Source organism: Auxenochlorella protothecoides (assembly GCF_000733215.1).
Source record: "Auxenochlorella protothecoides strain 0710 unplaced genomic scaffold scaffold89, whole genome shotgun sequence".
In the NCBI taxonomy this organism is placed as follows: Eukaryota; Viridiplantae; Chlorophyta; class Trebouxiophyceae; order Chlorellales; family Chlorellaceae; genus Auxenochlorella; species Auxenochlorella protothecoides.
Window position 1 is genome coordinate 4,176 of NW_011934129.1, and position 18,221 is coordinate 22,396.

Genomic DNA, 18,221 nt, shown 5'->3' on the forward strand with positions numbered 1-18,221 from the left:
AATCCAGCAGGACATAGTGTTTGGTGGGCCGAATAGAGACGTGTGCTGGTCCATCCGGGACGGCGTGGAAGCCACGGCATGTACAGACGCCTGTCCGGCAAAAGTACATCCACCAGGGCACCCACCTCCAGCTTTTCGTCGGCCGCAAAGACGGTGAGGCAGTCGCTGATGCTGGCCGGCGAGCCCTTGATCCCCAGCCACGACAGGCTGCTCTGCTTGCCTGCAGCGGGTGAAGGGAGCGAGGCTGTGCTGAAGAGGGATGGAAAAGGGGCGGTGCAGGATGCGCACACTTCAGCAGCAAAATGTACAGATCATGGATCTTACCACAGTCAAGCTCAGCCCCATGTGAATTCAGGCAAGAGCCCGCGGTATGCTCAACATACTCGACACCAAGGACGCAGCCAAGATCATATGTACCCTGAAAGAACCACCTTCTTTGGCCAGAGGAAGTGACAGGTCCCAGAAGGGCTCGTACATCGTGAACCGGCCATTGCACTTGTGGCATGTAATGGAACTCTGAGGGGGATAGAGGGTGTTGGGATGGGTGGCGGCAGGTGGGTTGCCAGTCATGCCCAAGCGAGTCCCCAGCGTGTGCGGCAGCGTGGAGAGCGCAGCTCCATCCTACTGGTCTCGAGCTGCACGACGCGCGGCGCCCATGCCTGCTCCGACACCGATGCTCACGCGCCAAATCCATCCACAGCAACCCACCAACCTGCAACTGCCCCCCGAACAGCTCCGTGACGGTGCTGGAATCGCGCTCCAGGTACTGCTTCCAGTGCCTGTCCGCCTTCTCGGGCTCCGACTCCGGGAAGAGTGGGGAAGGTGGCACGGGCGGGAAGCCGGGGGCAACGGTGGACGGCGAGGCAGGCGGACCAGCCTCCTCGCCCTCCGCAGGCGCTGGCGGCGGCAGCGGTTTCTGGAGGTGGGGTGGGGCGAGTGAGGGAGGGGTCGGGGCACAGGGCCTTTCCCTGGCACTCGTGAGCCCCGGCAACGGAAACCTCCCATGACCCCGCAGCAGGTGCACCAGAGCACGCGCCTCCGTTCGCACCCAACCTCTCAAGCCTCTCACCAGGTCGTCGTGGAGGAGATCCATGAGCACACGCAGCACCTCCTGGCAGTCATGCTGGCCGCCGTCCAGGAATTCGGCGGCCATGGGGAAGCTCTTCAGCGTGCGGATGAAGTGCATGGGGTCCAGGCCGCCGGCCCCACTCTGCGCGGGAATTCGTGGCTGAGACGGTGAGCAGGAGGGCGGGTGACAGGGGGCACGAGCTCACTGGGCGGGCGGGTGAGCCGCTCATGCCCGAGTGTGCTGGCAGCCCAGCGAGCTGCCGGCGACCGAGCAGGGTCATGCCCCGTCACAGCTGCACGATCCAGCGCCTCAGACCGGGGACTGCGGGCAGCATGGTCCAGGCGGCATGCATGTCCATCAAGAAACAGTCTGCGGTCACGCGACCCGCACACTCACGTGGAGGTAGAGCTTGAGGACCAGCTGCAGGAAGGAGGCCAGGAGCTCGCCCCGCGGGGGCCGTTCTGTGGCCTTTGGTGCGGGCGCCGACGGGGCTGCACTCGCTTGGAGCGGCCCCGACCCTGCGGCTGCTTCGCCAGCGCCGGCGGGCGCACTGGGTGTCGCCTCCTTCTCCTCTACCTGGGGCTTTGAGGAGGGGGGCAATGCGCCGTCACCCTCTCCTCGTCGTGGTGCTCGAGCAGCCTCGCCGCCAGGCCCTCCGTCCTCGGCCAGGGTTTGCCTGGCCGCGGCCAAGTCGACATCCTGGCCACCGCCAGGCCCCTCCTCATCCCGCCCCGTCGCATCCGCGTCTGTCACGGCCGGCCCCGCCCCCGGCTCGTCAGCTGCAGTCGCGTCCGCCGCCGGCTCCTCCGCCACGCGGAACAGTCCAGCATGCACGGCGCTGGGTTGCTCCCCGGGCGATGCGTCGGCGCCAGCCCCGCCGCCTGCATCGGCCTGAGGCCCCCCCACATCGGCGGGGGGCTCCGTCGCCCGACTCCCTGCCGCAGCCGCCCCCCTCCTCTCGCGCCAGCTGCGCTTGCGCCACGGCAAGCGAGGCCGCGGACTCCAGCGCGCCGCTGCGATCCGTGGACGCGCGCGCCAGGGCGTGCACATCCACCGACCCCGGGGCCTCGCCGGGATCGACCATGGCTGCGCCCCCGCCGAGGCCCGCGGCACCCGCCGCGGCTGCGGCGCCCTCAGCGGCGACGGCCGCCTGCACGCGCGCCTGCAGGTCCGGCGCCAGGCCCGTGGCCAGGCCCGGAGTTCGGCTCAGGCACTGCAGCGCGGCATTCACGAAGCAAGTGTTCCCCACGTTGCGGATGCCCGCCACGGGCAGGCGCGGCGCCGGCGCGAGCGCCGGCGCAGGCGCGGGCGCGGGCGCGCCAGCTGGCGCCGGGGGTGGCGCTGCGGGGGTGGCGGGCGTGGGGACCGCGGGAGAGCCGCGGACGCTGGGCGTGCCGGTGCGACCCGGCGCCTGCTCCGGCACGCTGCGCGCGCTGGGGGGCGCGCTGCTCACCAGCTCCGCCCCTGCGTCGTCCTCTGAGGAGCGCAGGCCCAGGCCAAAGCAGGACAGGCCGCTGGCGCCGGAGGAGGGCGGCAGCGCACGCGAGGAAGCCAGCGCCACCGGGGCCGGGGTGGCGGGGGCGGAGGTGGCGCCCAGCCGGCTGGAGGGCTGGGAGGGTGGGTGCGCGTCGGTCGGCGGGCTGGCTGCGTCGACCTGCAAAGAGAGAGGGGGGGGGCCGGCGGCGTGAAGCGGGGTCTGCGGGCGGCGTGAAGCGGGGTCTGCGGGCGGCGACTTTGTCCTGGTATGCATCGCCAGTTGCCCACGTCCTCCCCAGGAGCATGACATGCACGGGCAAAGAACCCAAAGCTCTGGTGGCAAGATCAAGGCCGCTCATCTCCCGCTGGCGGCATGCTCCCACCCTTCGTGCGTCACTTCACCTCCCCCCTCAGTCTCCACCACCAACCCCCCAAAGTCAACATGCCACCAACCTCGAACTCGTCGACGCTGCTCTGACTGCTGCTGGGGCGGGACAGGCCCAGATTCTTCCTCAAGAAAGTGCTGAATGACCTGCCACGGCGATGTGTCTTCTTTGTGATCTCGGGCTCTGCAGTGGGCACAGGGGCGGGGAGGGAGTTGACCTGGGTGCCAAAGAAAAGAGAGCCTCTGCGCGGGCCCCATTGGTAAACAGCCAGCCAGTCTTGGACTGCCATGCAGCCTGCAGATTGATTGCAACAGTGTCTCCACCCTGTGCACCTGGCTCGGCGACAGCGTCCTCCAGGCTGCGGGTGCGGGAGTGGTGGCTGGCCACCACTGCTTTGCTGGCCGCGGTGTCGGGGTCCAGGCTGGCTGCGCGGCTGAGTCCCGTCCCGAACCAGCCCCTGGGCTTGGGGGGAGGGGGGTCCTGTGTGCCGCCCCGCAGCGACTCCTCTCGGGTGCCCCTGCCCAGCCGGGCGAACAGCCCCTTCCGACTCGAGTGCTCCGGCAGGCTGGGCAGGCGCTGGAGACCGCCCTCATGCGACATGGTGCGGCAGAGAGTTCGTAACCCCCAGCTGAAGGTCTGCGGGGAAGGGTGTGAAGGGCCGGGATGCAGTTTTAAGTCGCCTGCGGGGCCAGACACTGCATGACTGAGCCTGCGTATCACCAAGCTCAGGGATGCACCCACATCGATCATACCTGGATCCTTCAAGAAGTCTTGAGTTTTCTTCCTGATCAGTAAGGCCGACATAGACGCGCTCTCAAGCGACCCTGCATCCTGGCACGGAGTGAGGCAGGCGCACTGGAAGGGATGAGAGGGAAACCTCAGCACTGCGTCAAGGTGCAAGGCCTGGGGCCGAGTGCTGTTCGGTTGTAACCCGGCACCGAGGGCTGGGTGTATGGATCCGGATTGTATGTAGGGCGGGGCCGGCTAGTGGTCGCATCCTCGTAGGCAAACCTGTCGAAGCTGCTGCATTCCCGTGCCAGCGTGTTTCAGCAAGTGATCAGTCCGACTGCCGAGATGTGACGATGCAGCACGCGCAAAAATCAATGATCCTGAAACAAGTTCGTATTCGAAAGCATATGTATTTGCGCATGATAACATTTCTTGATGCATCTCGGTGCTGAGCTGCAGGACCTGCGCCATGCTCCTGCGCCTGGCCCCGGGCATCGAGTGTTTCCTGCAGGACTGCGTCCGCCAAGGCATTGCCAGCGATGTGAGATGAAGTTGTTTGAAGGGATCACGGCATGCTGTGATGGTCTGGGGGTCCCGGGGATGATATGTGCGATGCAGCAAGCATCACTCCCAGCTCTCCGCTGCCCCAGGACCTGGCCAAGGAGGTGTCCCGGGCGGGTGCCGTGCCGTGGGACCAGCTCAAGCGCCTGCATTGCCAACTGAAGGCTGCCCGCCCTGACACCCCCAACCTGTACAAGGTACAGGTGCAGGATGGCATTCTTTGGCTTTGGATGCCTGGAGTGCATGCACGCTCGAAGGCTGGTAACTGTGCACCCCCACCTCATCCAACCACCGCGTGTGCTGCTCTGCGCATTCCTCTATAAACCCCCCACCCACCCACCCCACCCCTAATGCCAGGTCTGCCGGGGCAGCGGCTTGGTGCCCCCCGCCCCCCGCCGCCCACCTCACGGCAAATCCCCCGAATTCTCAGCGCTGCTCGAGGGCCTGGCCCGTCGCCGGGAGCAGGCGGCCTACGATGCCATGGTGCACGATGTGCTGGCCGTGGAGCGGGCCGCCGCGGCCGCTGCGCACGGCTTCGGCTCCTACCGCCAGCAGGTGTCGTTAGGCCTGCACGTGGTTGTCACGATGGCCGCCTTCTACGCCTTTGGCCTGGTGGCGGGCCGCGCCACGCTGCCCCCGGGCTGGCAGCCGCATGTGGCGGGCCTGGGCCTCGCCACTCTGGCCCTACTGGTGGAGAGCCTGCTCTTCGTCATCCGCTCCAGCGCGCCCGCGACCGCGCAGCGCGAGGCCGCCGCCCGCGCGCTCCGCGAGCGCCTGGAGGCGCAGGCGCGGGCACAGCGCGCCGCGGCGCAGCGGGATGGCGAGGCAGGGGGGAGGGCGCAAGGCGGCGAGGGGGCGGGGGCTGCACCGGCGCAAGACGAAGGAAAGGCGGAGAGCACGCCGGCGAGGGCCGGTGTGGCGGAGGAAGCAGGTGTGGAGCCCGACGGCGGCCCGGACAAGGGCCCTGAGCCGGCCACCCTGCGCCTGCGGGCCGGCAGGGCGGCGTGACGCCGCTTGCGCTTGCATTGGCATCGGGTGATGACTTCCTTTTCTAGACTTGGGACCTTGGGACATCGTTCCAACAAGCGCTACCACCCCCTCGCCGCTTTGCCTGGTCAGCCACGCCTCGACTCCGCGCTGGCCCCGGGCCCCCCGACTCCCACCGGCAGCTGCTCTCCCCACTCACTGCTCGTCACCGGTTGTTACAGAGCATCACAACTTGAGCAGCCACCCCTCGAGCGCCGCCTTCACCGGTACTTCTTGTCGCCGATGATGTGGCCCCCAAAGAAGGGGGTCAGCTCCAGCACAGTCTGGTTGTACTCCACGGGGTCGCCGTCCTCCAGCAGGAAGCCCTCCAGTTCCCCCGACTGTGGCGCCTCCACGGGCCAGTGCGTGCCCAGCTGCTCCACGAAGGCCAGCACCTGACCCTTCTTCACGCTGTCGCCCGCAGCCGCCAGTGGGCCCTTGCCCACGCGCTTGCCCTTGACATAGCGCCCGCGCCGGAAGACGCCCACCTTGGTCGCCACGACCGCCAGGCGCGACTCGTCGGCCTCGTCGGCACTGGCAACGGGAGGGGGGGTGGCGGGCGCGGGGGCGGGCGCGGGTACTGGGGCCGGCGCCGCGACGGGGGCGGCGGCTGCCGCGGCAGGGGAGGCAGCCTTGCTCAGGCTGCGCCGCACGCGCAGCTGGAACCCGGGGAGCTTCAGCTCCAGGTGGGCCAGGTCGGTGCCCTCGCACAGCGTGGCCAGCAGGGACTCCACCTGGGAGGTATTGAGGGGGAGGGTGTGTGCGACGCAGGGGTCAAAGGGCTGGTTAGAGTAGCAATGCTGAGAGCAAGAGCCCATTCCTGGATCCTGATTCTGTCAGGCGGACCCAATCATTGGTTGCTCTTCCCACTTCCCACCACCTAGCCTCACACCTGCTGTGGGTCCAGACCCTCCCCATCCTCGTCGAAGAACTCGTCCTCAGACTCCGAGTCAGACTCCTCCTCCTTCTTGGACTTGGGCTTGGCACCGCCTGCATGGGGGGGGACGGGCGACGGCGTGGTACTCCCTTCCTGCGACCGATCCGCGGCAAGGCGCATGACATGTGAGGATCCCCTCCAAGCAATTTTTGAATCCGAGCCTCTCACCCTTGCCGGAGGAGCTGGGGGGCGAGATCTCAGCCATCCGGGTGGCGTGCAGGCGGAGGCCCTGGGGCCGAGCCGCACGCATCGCCGAGGCCCTGAAGGCCATGCCGCTGGGTCGGCATGATCGAACGCTGCTGGACGCGCCAAATGTGGCGGTGAGAGGAGCCGCGAGGGCAGCCATGTCGGGAGCAGTGTCAACAGGAGTGGTCGGGTACTGGGTGCCTCACGGAGTGTCCTGCCGACCCTGGTGTGTGGGCCAGATGCTCGAGTACGATGTTCTTGGCAATACTCCGCCCCCTGCTCGAGTCTAAACCGTGCTCCATTTCGGGTGGGTGGCAGCACAAGACACATCCGACACCCACATCATTCTGTCCGCGCCCGCCCCTCTGATTCAGCGCGCTCATCAACCTCGGTAAAACAACCAAATCCCCCCGAGCTGCAACACCAGCCTCCTCCATGATGTTACAAGGATGACTTCCTCTGCATCAGACAAGGCCTTTTGGCTGGGTGTCAAGCCGAGAGCCGGCTTGGCATCGCTCAATTCTGTGGGCAGGTCTTCTCATTTTTACGGTGCCTGCCGGCGTCCCGCTTTCCTCGGGCATCCCCACTGGGGGCGGCATTCAACGGCAGTCCCTACAGGTTCCCAGAGTTGTGCAGGCCCAGCACAATTCCCACCCCAATGATGTGGCCCAGCGCGCCCAGCGCCAGCACATCCCAGATGGTCAACCCTGTGCGGGAGGGTTGGGGCGGGTGGAGCGTGCTTGTGGGCAGGGGACAGCTGCAATGGGGCGACATCCGAACGAGGGAATGACAGGCCATGGTTTCAGGCGCAGGGTCCCAGCGCCATGCCTCCGTTCAAACTGATGCAAAGCCATCCTCCCCTCCGATCCGCGCTGCACCTGCCGGGTCGCCGCTGATGAGGCCCGCGGACTTGTCCTCATACAGCTTCAGGCCGGGGGTGGTGTGCCGGGTTGCGGTGGGGGCAAGGCCCAGCCTGCCCGCCACGATGGGAAGGAAGGTGGACAGCACCATGATCTGAACAGCAGGGCCGGAAGGTGGGGGGCAGGTGGACATTGGTACACTCACACATGACGAACAGTGGAGTAGCCACAGCTGCAGCCGTAACCCGGTCTACGGACATCATGCACATCTGTGAAGAATGAAAACGATCGGTCCCGATGGGCGACTAACAGTGTCAAACCTCGTTGAGACCGACAAGGCCTCACTCACCACGTTGGTTGGGGACCCAATGTAGCCAGCACGGGTGACCACCATCACCCTAGACCGGCTAGTCACCGCCTGCGAAACGGAGCGAGCGGGAATCGGATAGGGAAGTCTAGTCGAGGTACAGCAGACCCGTGACAACTAGTATCAGTACATGATGGCACCTCGCCAGCTACCAGGCCGTTCATCACCTTGTGGGCAATCGGCCGGAGGGCATTGGCCCTGAAGCCGGTGAAGCTCCTGACACTCTGCATGGCGCCCTTCCTATGCTGCGGGGGAGGTCTATCTGTGCCGTAATGTCAAGCAGGTGTTGAAAGCAGGCGATCCAGCGTGAGTCCTCTCCTTTCGGGGCCGCGCAAGGCCTCCTCGATCGACTCGGCACCGACAAGATCCCCAATCGTTCTCCAGGATTGGGTGGTGGAAAGGCGGAATTGTTTCGATGCACTGGGCAACAGCCCCTAAAATGCTGCGACTCTTCCAATCTGCATAACTACACAAGCAAACATATTCTTCGGAGCAGTACAACGTTCTAGGTGAGAATGACAATAAGTAGGGTACAGTGGGGAAGGAGGCATGGAAAGAGAATGGCATTTGGCGCTCTCTCCAAAGTATCAGCAGCTGGCCAGGGCTTGGAAGTCTGGGCCTGCAAAGGGGCCCGACAGCTCATCGCAGCACGCCATCCTGATGCGCTCTGGAGTCGCCGGGGAGTCCAGGCGGAACCAGCCCTCTAGACCTGGGAGCGGGTGCATCCACGTTGAGGTAGTTTGTCCAGGGAAACGCATACGATATGACAGAAGGATAGGGAGTCGGCTGACATACATTACAGGAAGCCACCCATGATATCTGCCACACATTCGAGCCCGACCTCCAGCACACACCGGCATCCTGGCGAGCAGCATAGGCTGCGTTCTTCAGTGCAAAAAAGACGGAAGCTCCCAGATAGAAGGGAGGCTCCCCGACGGCCTTGGAGGAGTGCACCTGTGATGATCAAGGGATTTGTCAGAACAGAGGCGCACTGCTCCCAGACAGGCAGGACATGCCAAGGCAGCACCTGTGTGCGCCCATGCAGCTGACACAAAGTTCTTCTTGACATGCGGGCTCCCTGCCACAATTCACAGTGGGCTTGCACGCGAGGTACTCTTCAGTTAGCCAACATCCATCTGCTTGCCCTGTGTCACCACTCAAACTCCACCCCAGACTCCCTCTTCACACCTGGGGCGTCCTGTGACAGTGAGAATTGCGCAGCAGCATCACCCGAAAGTCGACCGGGATGTCGTTGACGGACGGGATCTTGTACGTCCCCGGACCACGCGTAAAGAGCCAGCCTGGCTTAACCCAGGGATGCTTCTTGTCCCCCCACACCAGCTCCTCGATGCAAGACCATCCCATGCCCTGGACAAAGGCGCCCTCCACCTACACAGGAAGCGGGAGAGAAGTGCTGGGAATGGGTGCACATGGTAACTGCATCATCGCTGGATCAATCACGTGAGAGAGGTGGGGCGCTAAGGACTTGCACCTGCCCCTCGTCTTGGGCCTCACCCCCAACATCCTCCTGCAGGAAAGCCCAGCACCCACCTGTCCAATGTCAATCGCGGGGTTCAGGCTCTTGCCCACATCCATCACCACGTCAGCACGGAGCACGTGGAAGTCGCCGGTCAGGGTGTCCACCTCCACCTCCGCCACAGCGGCACCTGAAGGAAAGGGGCATCGTGCACACTCATCTGAGGGATGCAAAGGGCAATTACAGGCCGGACGCAAGCCCCACAAATTGCCTGCGAGTCCTCCCTGCCCGCCCGTCTTCCCACGTCCATCTGTACCAGACCTCACCCACCCCATGATCCTTGCGGCCCCCTCCCCCACCCCCTCCCTCACCATAACAAAAGTAGTTGTAGGGCTTCTCGCTCCCAAAGCCGCCAATGTCGGGCGTGCTGTAGAAGCCGTGCGCCGAGAGATCCACGCGATCCAAGTAAGCAGCGTTCACAATGTCCTGCTTTGGAGAGAATGATGGGTTTGGCCATGGATTGCAGGGCATTGGCGGCTGGTACTGAACAAGCAGACAGCAGCTGCCATCGCGGCAGACTCTGCAACACCTTTCCCTGGGCCGTGAGACTTTCCCTGCCTGGCTCGGTACTGACCTTGAAGCTCTTGTCCTGAAGTTTAGCCCTGTAGGGCTCCAGCCGGGCATTGAGCTGGGCGCATGCATCTGCCGCCGCAGCGCCATACAGGTCGGAAGAGGCGGACGCGGCGGTGGGTGATGCGTTTGGGATCTGCAGCAGGGTTGATGGGGTAAGGGTCGGCGATCAACCCATCATATCAATGAAAGGATCTCCGGGCATTTTTGCCTCCCGCTATGCTGCACGACATGGACCATGCCCAGCCTGGCGCCAGGCCCAGACAGCACTGCTGCTGCTGTTGAGTGGGCATCCTAGCACCCCACAACCAAGCTTGCCAAGATACAGGAGCGCCCCTTCCCTCACCTTGTCTGTGGCTGTCTCGGCAATGTACACCTGGGCGAGGGGAATCTGCAGGGCATGCGCCACCACCTGGGTTGGAGGGGCGGGGGGGGGGCGGGGTGTGTGTGTGTGTAAAAATATAAGGCTGCATCTCAGGAGATTCTCTCACCAAGAGGATTTAAGACAGGGGTACCGCCCTAGTGTTACCAAGCGCACCTGGGCCACTTTGGTGTGCAGCCCCTGGCCCATCTCCACGCCGCCATGAGTCACCAGAACAGTGCCATCTGGAGAATGCATTGGGGCGGGGGTGAGCGGATGGGATGAACGGCTGGAGCAGATCGGCATGGGTATTTTGGGGTTCCACCCCCAACAGTATGGGCCACAACCAGTGATCCCACTGAGAGGAAGAAGGCGACTGTGCCGACGCATGGACCACCCAGTCCCTGCATGCCTCCAGGCCCATTATCTCCCCCACAACATTGCCGCAACGTCTTCTCAGACCTCCTCACCCGTGTAGCAGTGGATCAGGGCCCCAGCCTGGTTCATGAACTTGGTGGTGAAGGAGATGCCAAACTTGGTGGGGAGCAGGGACAGGCCCCGCTTCCGGAAGCGGTTGGCGGCGTTGAAGGCCGCCACGTCGGCCTCCCGCGCTGCCCAGCCAGACAGGGTGTGCACCTCCTCCCAGCAGCGCCGGGCCTGGCACCCCTCCAGCCGCTGGCCAAAGTGCGTCACGTCCCCCTCCTGCAGTGCGAGAATTTTGCGAGGGGGCTGAGGGGCTGTGCTGGTAGGATGCCATAAGGGTGTATGACATGCACTTTCAAGACAGGCCATCCCTCTGCGCTTCCGGTCCACAGGTGTGGTGCCCAGGGCCCATTACCCACAATCATTCGCTCACATTGTACATGTTCCGCTCGCGCAGGGTGTTGAGCGGTATGTCCATCTCCTTGGCAACCCTCTCCATGATCTGCTCCATGATCAGCATGCCCTGTGGTTTTGGAGGGGTTTCCAGTTGGTTTCATGTGTGCAGACAGAGTCATCAGCGTTTGGATGCAAGCATCTCCTTGCGCAATCAGCCAGGCCACCATCGGCTGTGCCACGGCCAGGGCAACCACATCCTTCCAGTCAGCAATCCCACTTCATCAGGCGTCTCTCTCGCTGCCACACAGCCCACCTGAGGCCCCCCGAAGCCACGGAAGGCGGTGTGTGTGGACTGGTTGGTCTTGCACAGCCAGCCCTATTGAGAAAGGGGGAGCGGTGGAGGATCTGGTCACAGTAGGTACCTTTCTTGTTATTGTTGAGCATGCTCTACTCAAGGAAAGGGTCCCACCCTGGGTTCCTTCATGGATGCACCTTTTCAATTTCTCACCCCCCCCTCTGCACCTTGCACCCCACACCATCCCCCATCCCCCCTGCCACCCCCTCGCCTGCGCGCGGATGGCTGGGATGCGGTACACGCTGTCGATGTGGGTCAGCGCGCGGTCCATGATGCTGAAGGACAGGTCCAGGGAATAGCCCGCGTTGTTGTAGATGTCCACGTCCAGCGCGCGGATCTCCCCGGCAGAGCTCAGCCCGATGCGGTACTTGGCGGCAAAGGCGTGGCGCTGCCCCGTGATGTGCATGTCCTCGTCCCGGTCCAGGCAGATGCGCACCGGGCGGCGCAGGAGGTGCGCGGGCACTGCCGCGGCGGCGTTGACGAACGCGCTGCGCGTCTCCTTGCCCCCGAAACCGCCGCCCAGGCGCTTGGTGCGCACCGTCACCTTGTGCATGGGCAGGCCCAGGACGTGTGCCAGGTAGCGGTGGTGCTTGTCGGGGCACTGGGAGGAGGAGAAGGAGGTCACCTCCCCGCCCTCGCCAGGGATCACCAGGCTGGCGTTGGGCTCCAGGTAGAAGTGCTCCTGTTTGTGGAGGAGTGGGCGCCCGGGAATGGCGGGGGGTTGAGAGGATGGCCAGCCAAGCATTCGCAATAGGAATGGGGGTGGACGCCAGGCCTTGGGCGCGAGCGTGCACCGAATAGGTGAGGGCACGTCGATCCTTGGCCCATTGCCCTGGAGTGATTGCACCTCAGCACAAACCCCGCCCTGCCCTCCCTGTGCAAGCCCCCTAAACCTGACCAAATACATCGGATACCCCACCAGACCCCCCCCCAAACACACAAACACACACCTGGCCGCCCATCTTGACCCAGCCCTCCAGCACGACGTCGCTCGCCTCCAGGGCCAGGGCGCAGTCCCCGCTGTGCACGCTGTGCCCCCAGCCCTCAATGAAGCTGCCGGCCGCGATGGCGTCGTCGATGTCCAGGAGCGCCGGCAGCGGCTCGTAGCGGACGGCCACGGCGCGGGCGCCGGCGCGGGCCGCCGCCTCCGTCTCGGCCACCACCACGCCGATGGGGTGCCCTACGCATGGCACGATCTCCTGTGGAGTTGAAGTGGGGGGAAGTAGGAATACTTTGGAATGGGACCCGATCAGAGGGCAAGGCGGGGCGGGGCGGGCAGCACCATGCGCGGCGGCGATCAAGACAGAGGTTGCAGCGAGATTGGGCCGCCCATGCCAACCCAACACTCCCCCTCCCCCCCCCCAGAATCCAGAAACCCACCGTGGCAAAGAGCTCTTCGTCGTGTGCCACGGCCCCGATATCGTTCCCCCCCGGCACGTCTTCGGCCGTGAACACGCCGACGACGCCGGGGACGAGCAGGGCGGGCCCCTTGTCCACGCCCAGCAGCCGGGCGTGGGCCTGGGTGGAGGGGACCAGGGCTGCGTGAAGCGTTCCCGGTGGGGGCGGGATGTCGTCGGTGTACTGCGCCTCGCCGCAGACCTGCAAGTCGGCGGCCATGTGCCGGTATGGCTGCCCCACCACGTCCTCCTCGGGTACCGCGGAGTGGTACTGCAGCCCGTAGCTGGGCGGGCGGCTGTACGGCGTGATGGCTGCGAGGAGGTGGTGTGCAGGGTTTCGTGGACGTGAGTGTGTGTGTGAGTATTTCACATGGCATAATACCCTAGGGTGGGGTGAGCATCTCATGCCAGGGCACAAAGCGTGGCATCGATGTCCAAGCGCTCTTCGACTTCCCAGAAACAACAGGGAAGTGCCCCAGACCATCCCCCTCCCATTCAACCCCCACCCACCCGAGGCGTAGGAGGGCGGGAAGGCGCTGGCGTAGGCCTCCACGTCCTCGGCCAGGGCGTGCGCGGCGTGCACGATGGCCTTGAACAGGAAGGAAGAAACTAGGGACTGGCGGAACTCCACCATGCCGCCGGGCGCGCTGGGGGCAATGACCACCTCCTCCCGCACCGCTGCCAGGGCGCGCTGCACGGCGGCAGGGTCCAGCGGCTGGCCGACCAGCGCGGCGGCGGCGCGGGGGGCCATGATGCTCTTGGCCGCCACGCCGCCAAAGGCAAGGGATGCGTCGGCCACCACCCAGGCCCCTGTGATGGATGGGTGGAGTTTGGGGGGGGGGGGGGGAAGGGCGAGGTGGTTGCATGGTGTGGGTAGGCGGCGGTCGAGGAGGGATGAGATGAGGATATGCGCTCTGGACCCTTGCGCCTTGAAACCACCCTGGGAACCCACACAGAGGGAGGCGTTTTCCACCCACAACCTCGTCCCCAATCACAATATACAGTTCCAGCCCCACCTTCCTCCCCGCTGGGCGCCATGCGGATGCGGATGCCGGCGTTCACGATGGCGATGTCGTCGTCGCGACGGTGCGCCTGCTTGAACTCCTTGATGTACTCGTGCTCGGCGGTATAGGGCACGAAGATCTGGGCGCGGGTTGGGGTTGGGGTGTTGTTGTTGCTTTGTTGAAGGGGATGAGAATGTGGTGGACTGTATGTGCGATGAAAGCACTGTGCATGCACGAGCGGCTGGATGTGCGGATCCCAGAGGATCGAGCACTTCTTGCATTCCTCAACATCCACCGCCGTTTATCCCCCCTTTCCCCCCCCGCTCAGCACATATGATTCAACCCCTCACCTTGACCAGGACCTCATGGGGTTGCATGTCTACGGTGCGGTAGCCCAGGAAGAAGTCGCGGGCGGAGACGGCGCGCTCCGGTGTGCCCCGGCCGCGGAGGAAGAAGGTGGCCCCCGCTGCCATCCACAGCGGGTTCAGATCGGAGATGGGGGAGGCGGTGGCCACGTTGCCCCCCAAGCCCGCCGTGTTGCGGATGGGTGGCCCCGCAAAGTAGCGCAGCTGCTCAACCACCGCGGCCAGGACGGGGCGCTGGTGAGGCGCCACGCTGGCGCGCAGCGCGGCAAAGGACTCCATCAGGCGGGTCAGCGTCACCGACGCGCCCACCGTCACGCCCTTCTCCCCCGGGGTCAACTCGTTCATCTCGGCGACATGTGTCACGCCGATCAGCACGGGGTAGGCGGCATGCTTGAACTTGAGCTCGATGCCCACCTCTGTATGTTTGGGAGCAGAATCATGGAGGGTGGTGGGATTGAAGGGTGATTTGAGAGATTGGAAATTGGGTGGACGCCGGCAGGCACGAGAGAGGCGGGTTTGGGCCGGTGCCAAGAATGCTCCTTCCCTTCTCACCCGTATTCCCGATGACCAGCTTGGCATGGGGGTACTCTTTCTTCAGCTCCAGCAGACGATCCAGGGTGGTGGGTCGGAACCAGGCCGCCTGCGGGCCGGGGATGCTCAGCTCCTGGGGCCTGCGCCTGCGCAGCTCCGCAGGGAAGATGGGCTCGGCTGCCGGGGCGGCGGGGGTGGCAGGAGGGGGGGGGTGGGGAATGGTAGGGTGGATGGTCCAAGCCCAGACCCAGAGCAGGGAGGGCAGGGCAAGGAGTGCAGGGCAAGAGCGCACTGCTGGGAGAAGAAGGGAATCCTCCGTCACCAGCGACCCTGTTAAACTCATGTCCACTGGGCCTCAGATTCGGCGGCCCACATGCCGTGCACAGAGCATGGCATGCAGCCAAGCCTCACCAGGGTTCACAAAGGCCGTGAAAGGCAGTGTCCACCCCGGCCCCACACATCCATCCAGTACCCACCCGACTGCTTGCCCGGGGTCCGAGTTGTAGGACCCATGCCCTGCCCCTTGTCCTCCGAGTGGCTGACCACCCCCCCGCAGTCGCAGGGCTTCCCGGTGCTGGGGCAGACGGCGCCGTTGGTTGGGGCGGGGACGACGGGCGCCTCCATGCCATTGGCCTTGTGCGCCGCCAGCGCCTCCTCCGTGTACGCCCCCGGGTCGACCTTGGCAAAGGCCCGGAAGGCGTCCAGGATGGGGCGGTACCCGGTGCAGCGGCTGTGAGGGGTGGACGTGGGGATCTGAGAGGGTAAAGGTGGTCCAACGGGGGGATGTCGATGCGTGGAAGGGCCACACCTTGTGGGTGTCCAGTCCAGCACCCAAACATGCTCCCCCCATCCCACACCACGCCAGCCCTCCACTTCAGGCACACCAGAGGTTGCCTGCCAGCGCCTCCTCAATCTCATGCTCCGTGGGGGGCTCGGGCTTGCTTCGCAGCAGGGCATACATGGACATGACGAAGCCGGGGGTGCAGAAGCCGCACTGTGACCCGTGGGCCAGCGCCAGGCGGGCCTGCACGGGATGCAGGCCGTCGCGCGGGTTGCCCAGCCCCTCCACGGTGACCACGTGGGCCCCCTCCACGCCGTACAGCGGGCACAGGCAGGCGTTCACGGCGCGGTGCAGGAGGGAGCTGTCAGGCTCACAGGTGGAGACCATGACGGTGCAGGCGCCGCAGCCGCCCTCCCCGCACCCCAGCTTGGTGCCTGTCAGCCCCACCTCTGGGAGCGGGAGGGCAGGTGTATGGGGGAGGAGGGGGGGATGTTCTCCTCAGGACGTTTGAATGAGGCAAACCGCATGTGCAGCCGGCATATCGGCAGCCAGGCCAGCATCGCCCCTCCCATGGCAATCACTGCCAGCCCAGGGATCTCAAAAACTGGTCCTACCTCGAAGGTATTGCAGCAGGGTCCACTCCGCGCGCCCAGGGGGGAGCACATACCGTTTTCCATTGATGTAAACTATGGGATCCACATCACTGGAGGCCGTGACCATTTCAGGAATGCAGGGCGGTAACCCTTCCCGATCCTATCACCGACACCCTAGGGTTTGCCCGAGGGCTCTTGCAGCGACAGGTTGCACAGGGATGGGGTGTGGTCTGGACCAGACTTGAAGGTAAATTCGACCATGCAATGGGTATCTGAAGACCGCTGGGTCCTTTCTCATCTGTATTGCCTCCATGCAGGAGCTTTCGTCGTCCGAAACCTGCGCGCCCTTGCTCCTGGCGGGAAGGGTACGACTTGTGTCGCAGCGATTGCCTTGGAGGTCACCACCACTCGAATGCATTGGTCGCTATAACGTTTCCAGTCAATTTCGGACAAGTGGTAGAACATATAGAGTAAGATTAATTCACCGACTGAATTGAGTTGATCCAGGATGACCAGACGAGCACTCTGATTGAGTGAAGGCCGGATAGTGTCCAAGGCTGTGCAGCAGTGAGCACCTCAAACACGCTCACTTCTCAGGCAACATCATTCGCTTATAGCATGATTCAGTGCATGATAGTGTGAAAAGTGGTGCAGTGTTTTACCGCGAAGAGAGGGAGCAAGTAAAGGCTCCCCTCTCAGCCCCATGTCGGCCGTTGTCGGTGGCCTGCGCCGGGCTGTTTCTCGCGTCGTCCCCTCTGTGCAAGCGAGCTCGGCGTTGCCAACTCTAGTGGGTCAGCCCACCCATGAATCACACCCAGAGGTACGGCAGTGGGAAGTATGTAGGGTGGGGGAGGAGGTCACTGAGCACAAGAGGTGCAGAGGGATGGGAATAAACTGACTTGTTGTGAAGGCTTCTGAGTACAATGGAATTTACTCTTGACCTCATGATGCTTGTCTGATGGGCAAGCTGTCATGGGTAGAGGCCTTTTCTCCCAAAACATGGCCAGAGCTTCCCCATGACAACAATCACCCTTCTTTCCTCCTTACCTCCCCAGCTCCTCGCCCCTGGCGAGCTGGCGCCCGGGATCCAGGCCTCCGAGTTTGCGGCGCGGCGCGCCAGCCTGGCCGCGCGCATGCCCCTGGGGTCCTGCGCCCTCGTCCCCGCCACCGCCGTGGCTTACATGACGGGCGTGATCCCCTACCCCTACCGCCAGGATGCCGACTTCCTGTACCTCACGGGCATCACCCAGCCCGGGGCGGTGGCCCTGATCACAGCGGGGCAGGGGGACATGGTGCTCTTTGTCACCGACCCCGACGAGACGCGGGAGCGCTGGGATGGCGCGCGCTGCTCAGCCGCCGCCGCCACCGACGTGTTTGGCGCCGTGGCCGCGTACCCCATGTCGGAGGTGCTGCCTGCATCCGGTGTTTGCTTATCTGTGTGGTCTTTTGTATGCAGGGGAAGGTTTTTCCCCGCAAGGATGGGCATAGCTGTTGTGGCGCGCTGGGTTGTGCAGGGTCCATTGAGACTGGTGACATGGCTGCCACCAGCCAGTCGCCCACCCAATGGGCCTCATGCGCCCCAGCACCAGCCCCCCCGCACGGCCTCATCCATCTGACCCTTCCCTCTCCCCCTGCCCCGCCCAAATCCCGTGCAGCTGCCACGCCAGCTGCCGCGCATGCTGGGCTCCTCGTCGGCCGTGTACTACGACGCCGGCCGCCACGCCTCCAGCGAGCTCCGCGCCCTCTCCACCGCGGAACTGGGCGTGCGGGAGGGCGCGCTGCGCGCGCTGCGCACGCTGGCGCACGCCGCGCGCTGGCGCAAGTCGCCCGGCGAGCTGGCGCTGATGGCGCGGTCCTCGGCCCTGGCCGAGGCGGGGCTGCTCCGCGCCATGCGCCAGTCGGGCGCCCCGGGGGTCGGCGAGCACCACCTGGCTGCGGGCTTCGAGCGCGACTGTCGCTGGGGCGGCGCGGCGCGCATGGCCTACCCGCCCGTGGTGGCCTCCGGCGCCGACGCCTGCACCATCCACTACTCGCGCAACGACAAGGCCCTGGCCCCGGGCAGCGCGCTGCTCTTCGACGGCGGCTGCGAGCTGCACGGCTACTGCTCTGACGTCACGCGCACGTGGCCCGTGGGCGGTCGCTTCTCGCCCGCGCAGCGCGACGTGTACCAGGTCGTGCATGGCGTGCAGCAGTGAGTGGATTGAGAGGGAGGGGTTTGGGGGGTTTGGGGCGAGGGGTTGGGGCGGAGAGCTGCACACCACCACTGCGACCATCAAACACACCGACACACCATTAAATTACCCCGCCCCCC

General features: G+C 64.8%; 5 protein-coding genes across 5 annotated transcripts in view; 2 read left to right on the plus strand and 3 right to left on the minus strand.

Annotated features, from left to right (window-relative positions):
* Positions 1–4,129: 4,129 nt before the first annotated feature.
* F751_6408 (hypothetical protein) lies at positions 4,130–5,229 on the plus strand (the record flags this gene model as incomplete). Its single annotated transcript, XM_011397463.1, has 3 exons — positions 4,130–4,201; positions 4,311–4,418; positions 4,663–5,229. 3 exons carry the CDS (start codon positions 4,130–4,132, stop codon positions 5,227–5,229), a joined length of 747 nt encoding a protein of 248 aa, XP_011395765.1.
* Positions 5,230–5,468: 239 nt separating this feature from the next.
* On the minus strand, positions 5,469–6,455 carry F751_6409 (Biotin carboxyl carrier protein of acetyl-CoA carboxylase; the record flags this gene model as incomplete). The annotated part of the gene is made up of 3 exons (XM_011397464.1): positions 5,469–5,981; positions 6,140–6,237; positions 6,353–6,455. The coding sequence occupies 3 exons, from the start codon at positions 6,453–6,455 to the stop codon at positions 5,469–5,471; spliced, it is 714 nt and encodes a 237-aa protein (XP_011395766.1).
* Positions 6,456–6,982: 527 nt separating this feature from the next.
* F751_6410 (Photosystem I reaction center subunit psaK, chloroplastic) lies at positions 6,983–7,827 on the minus strand (the record flags this gene model as incomplete). Its single annotated transcript, XM_011397465.1, has 4 exons — positions 6,983–7,077; positions 7,249–7,384; positions 7,580–7,648; positions 7,738–7,827. 4 exons carry the CDS (start codon positions 7,825–7,827, stop codon positions 6,983–6,985), a joined length of 390 nt encoding a protein of 129 aa, XP_011395767.1.
* A 357-nt stretch (positions 7,828–8,184) lies between these two features.
* Positions 8,185–16,037, minus strand: F751_6411 (Xanthine dehydrogenase; the record flags this gene model as incomplete). Its single annotated transcript, XM_011397466.1, has 21 exons — positions 8,185–8,306; positions 8,452–8,551; positions 8,786–8,986; positions 9,149–9,264; positions 9,446–9,560; positions 9,709–9,840; positions 10,051–10,116; positions 10,243–10,310; positions 10,536–10,767; positions 10,922–11,011; positions 11,198–11,260; positions 11,421–11,921; positions 12,190–12,438; positions 12,620–12,948; positions 13,147–13,446; positions 13,653–13,779; positions 13,991–14,421; positions 14,558–14,713; positions 15,013–15,266; positions 15,421–15,766; positions 15,932–16,037. The coding sequence occupies 21 exons, from the start codon at positions 16,035–16,037 to the stop codon at positions 8,185–8,187; spliced, it is 4,104 nt and encodes a 1,367-aa protein (XP_011395768.1).
* Positions 16,038–16,613: 576 nt separating this feature from the next.
* Positions 16,614–18,221, plus strand: part of F751_6412 (putative Xaa-Pro aminopeptidase 3) — a gene marked incomplete at both ends in the record, with an annotated part of 3,358 nt that continues 1,750 nt past the window's right edge. Inside the window, 3 exons of the mRNA XM_011397467.1 lie at positions 16,614–16,697; positions 16,966–17,316; positions 17,566–18,101. Of these exons, the coding sequence (XP_011395769.1) occupies positions 16,614–16,697; positions 16,966–17,316; positions 17,566–18,101 (971 nt within the window). The remainder of the gene's footprint in view (positions 16,698–16,965; positions 17,317–17,565; positions 18,102–18,221) is intronic.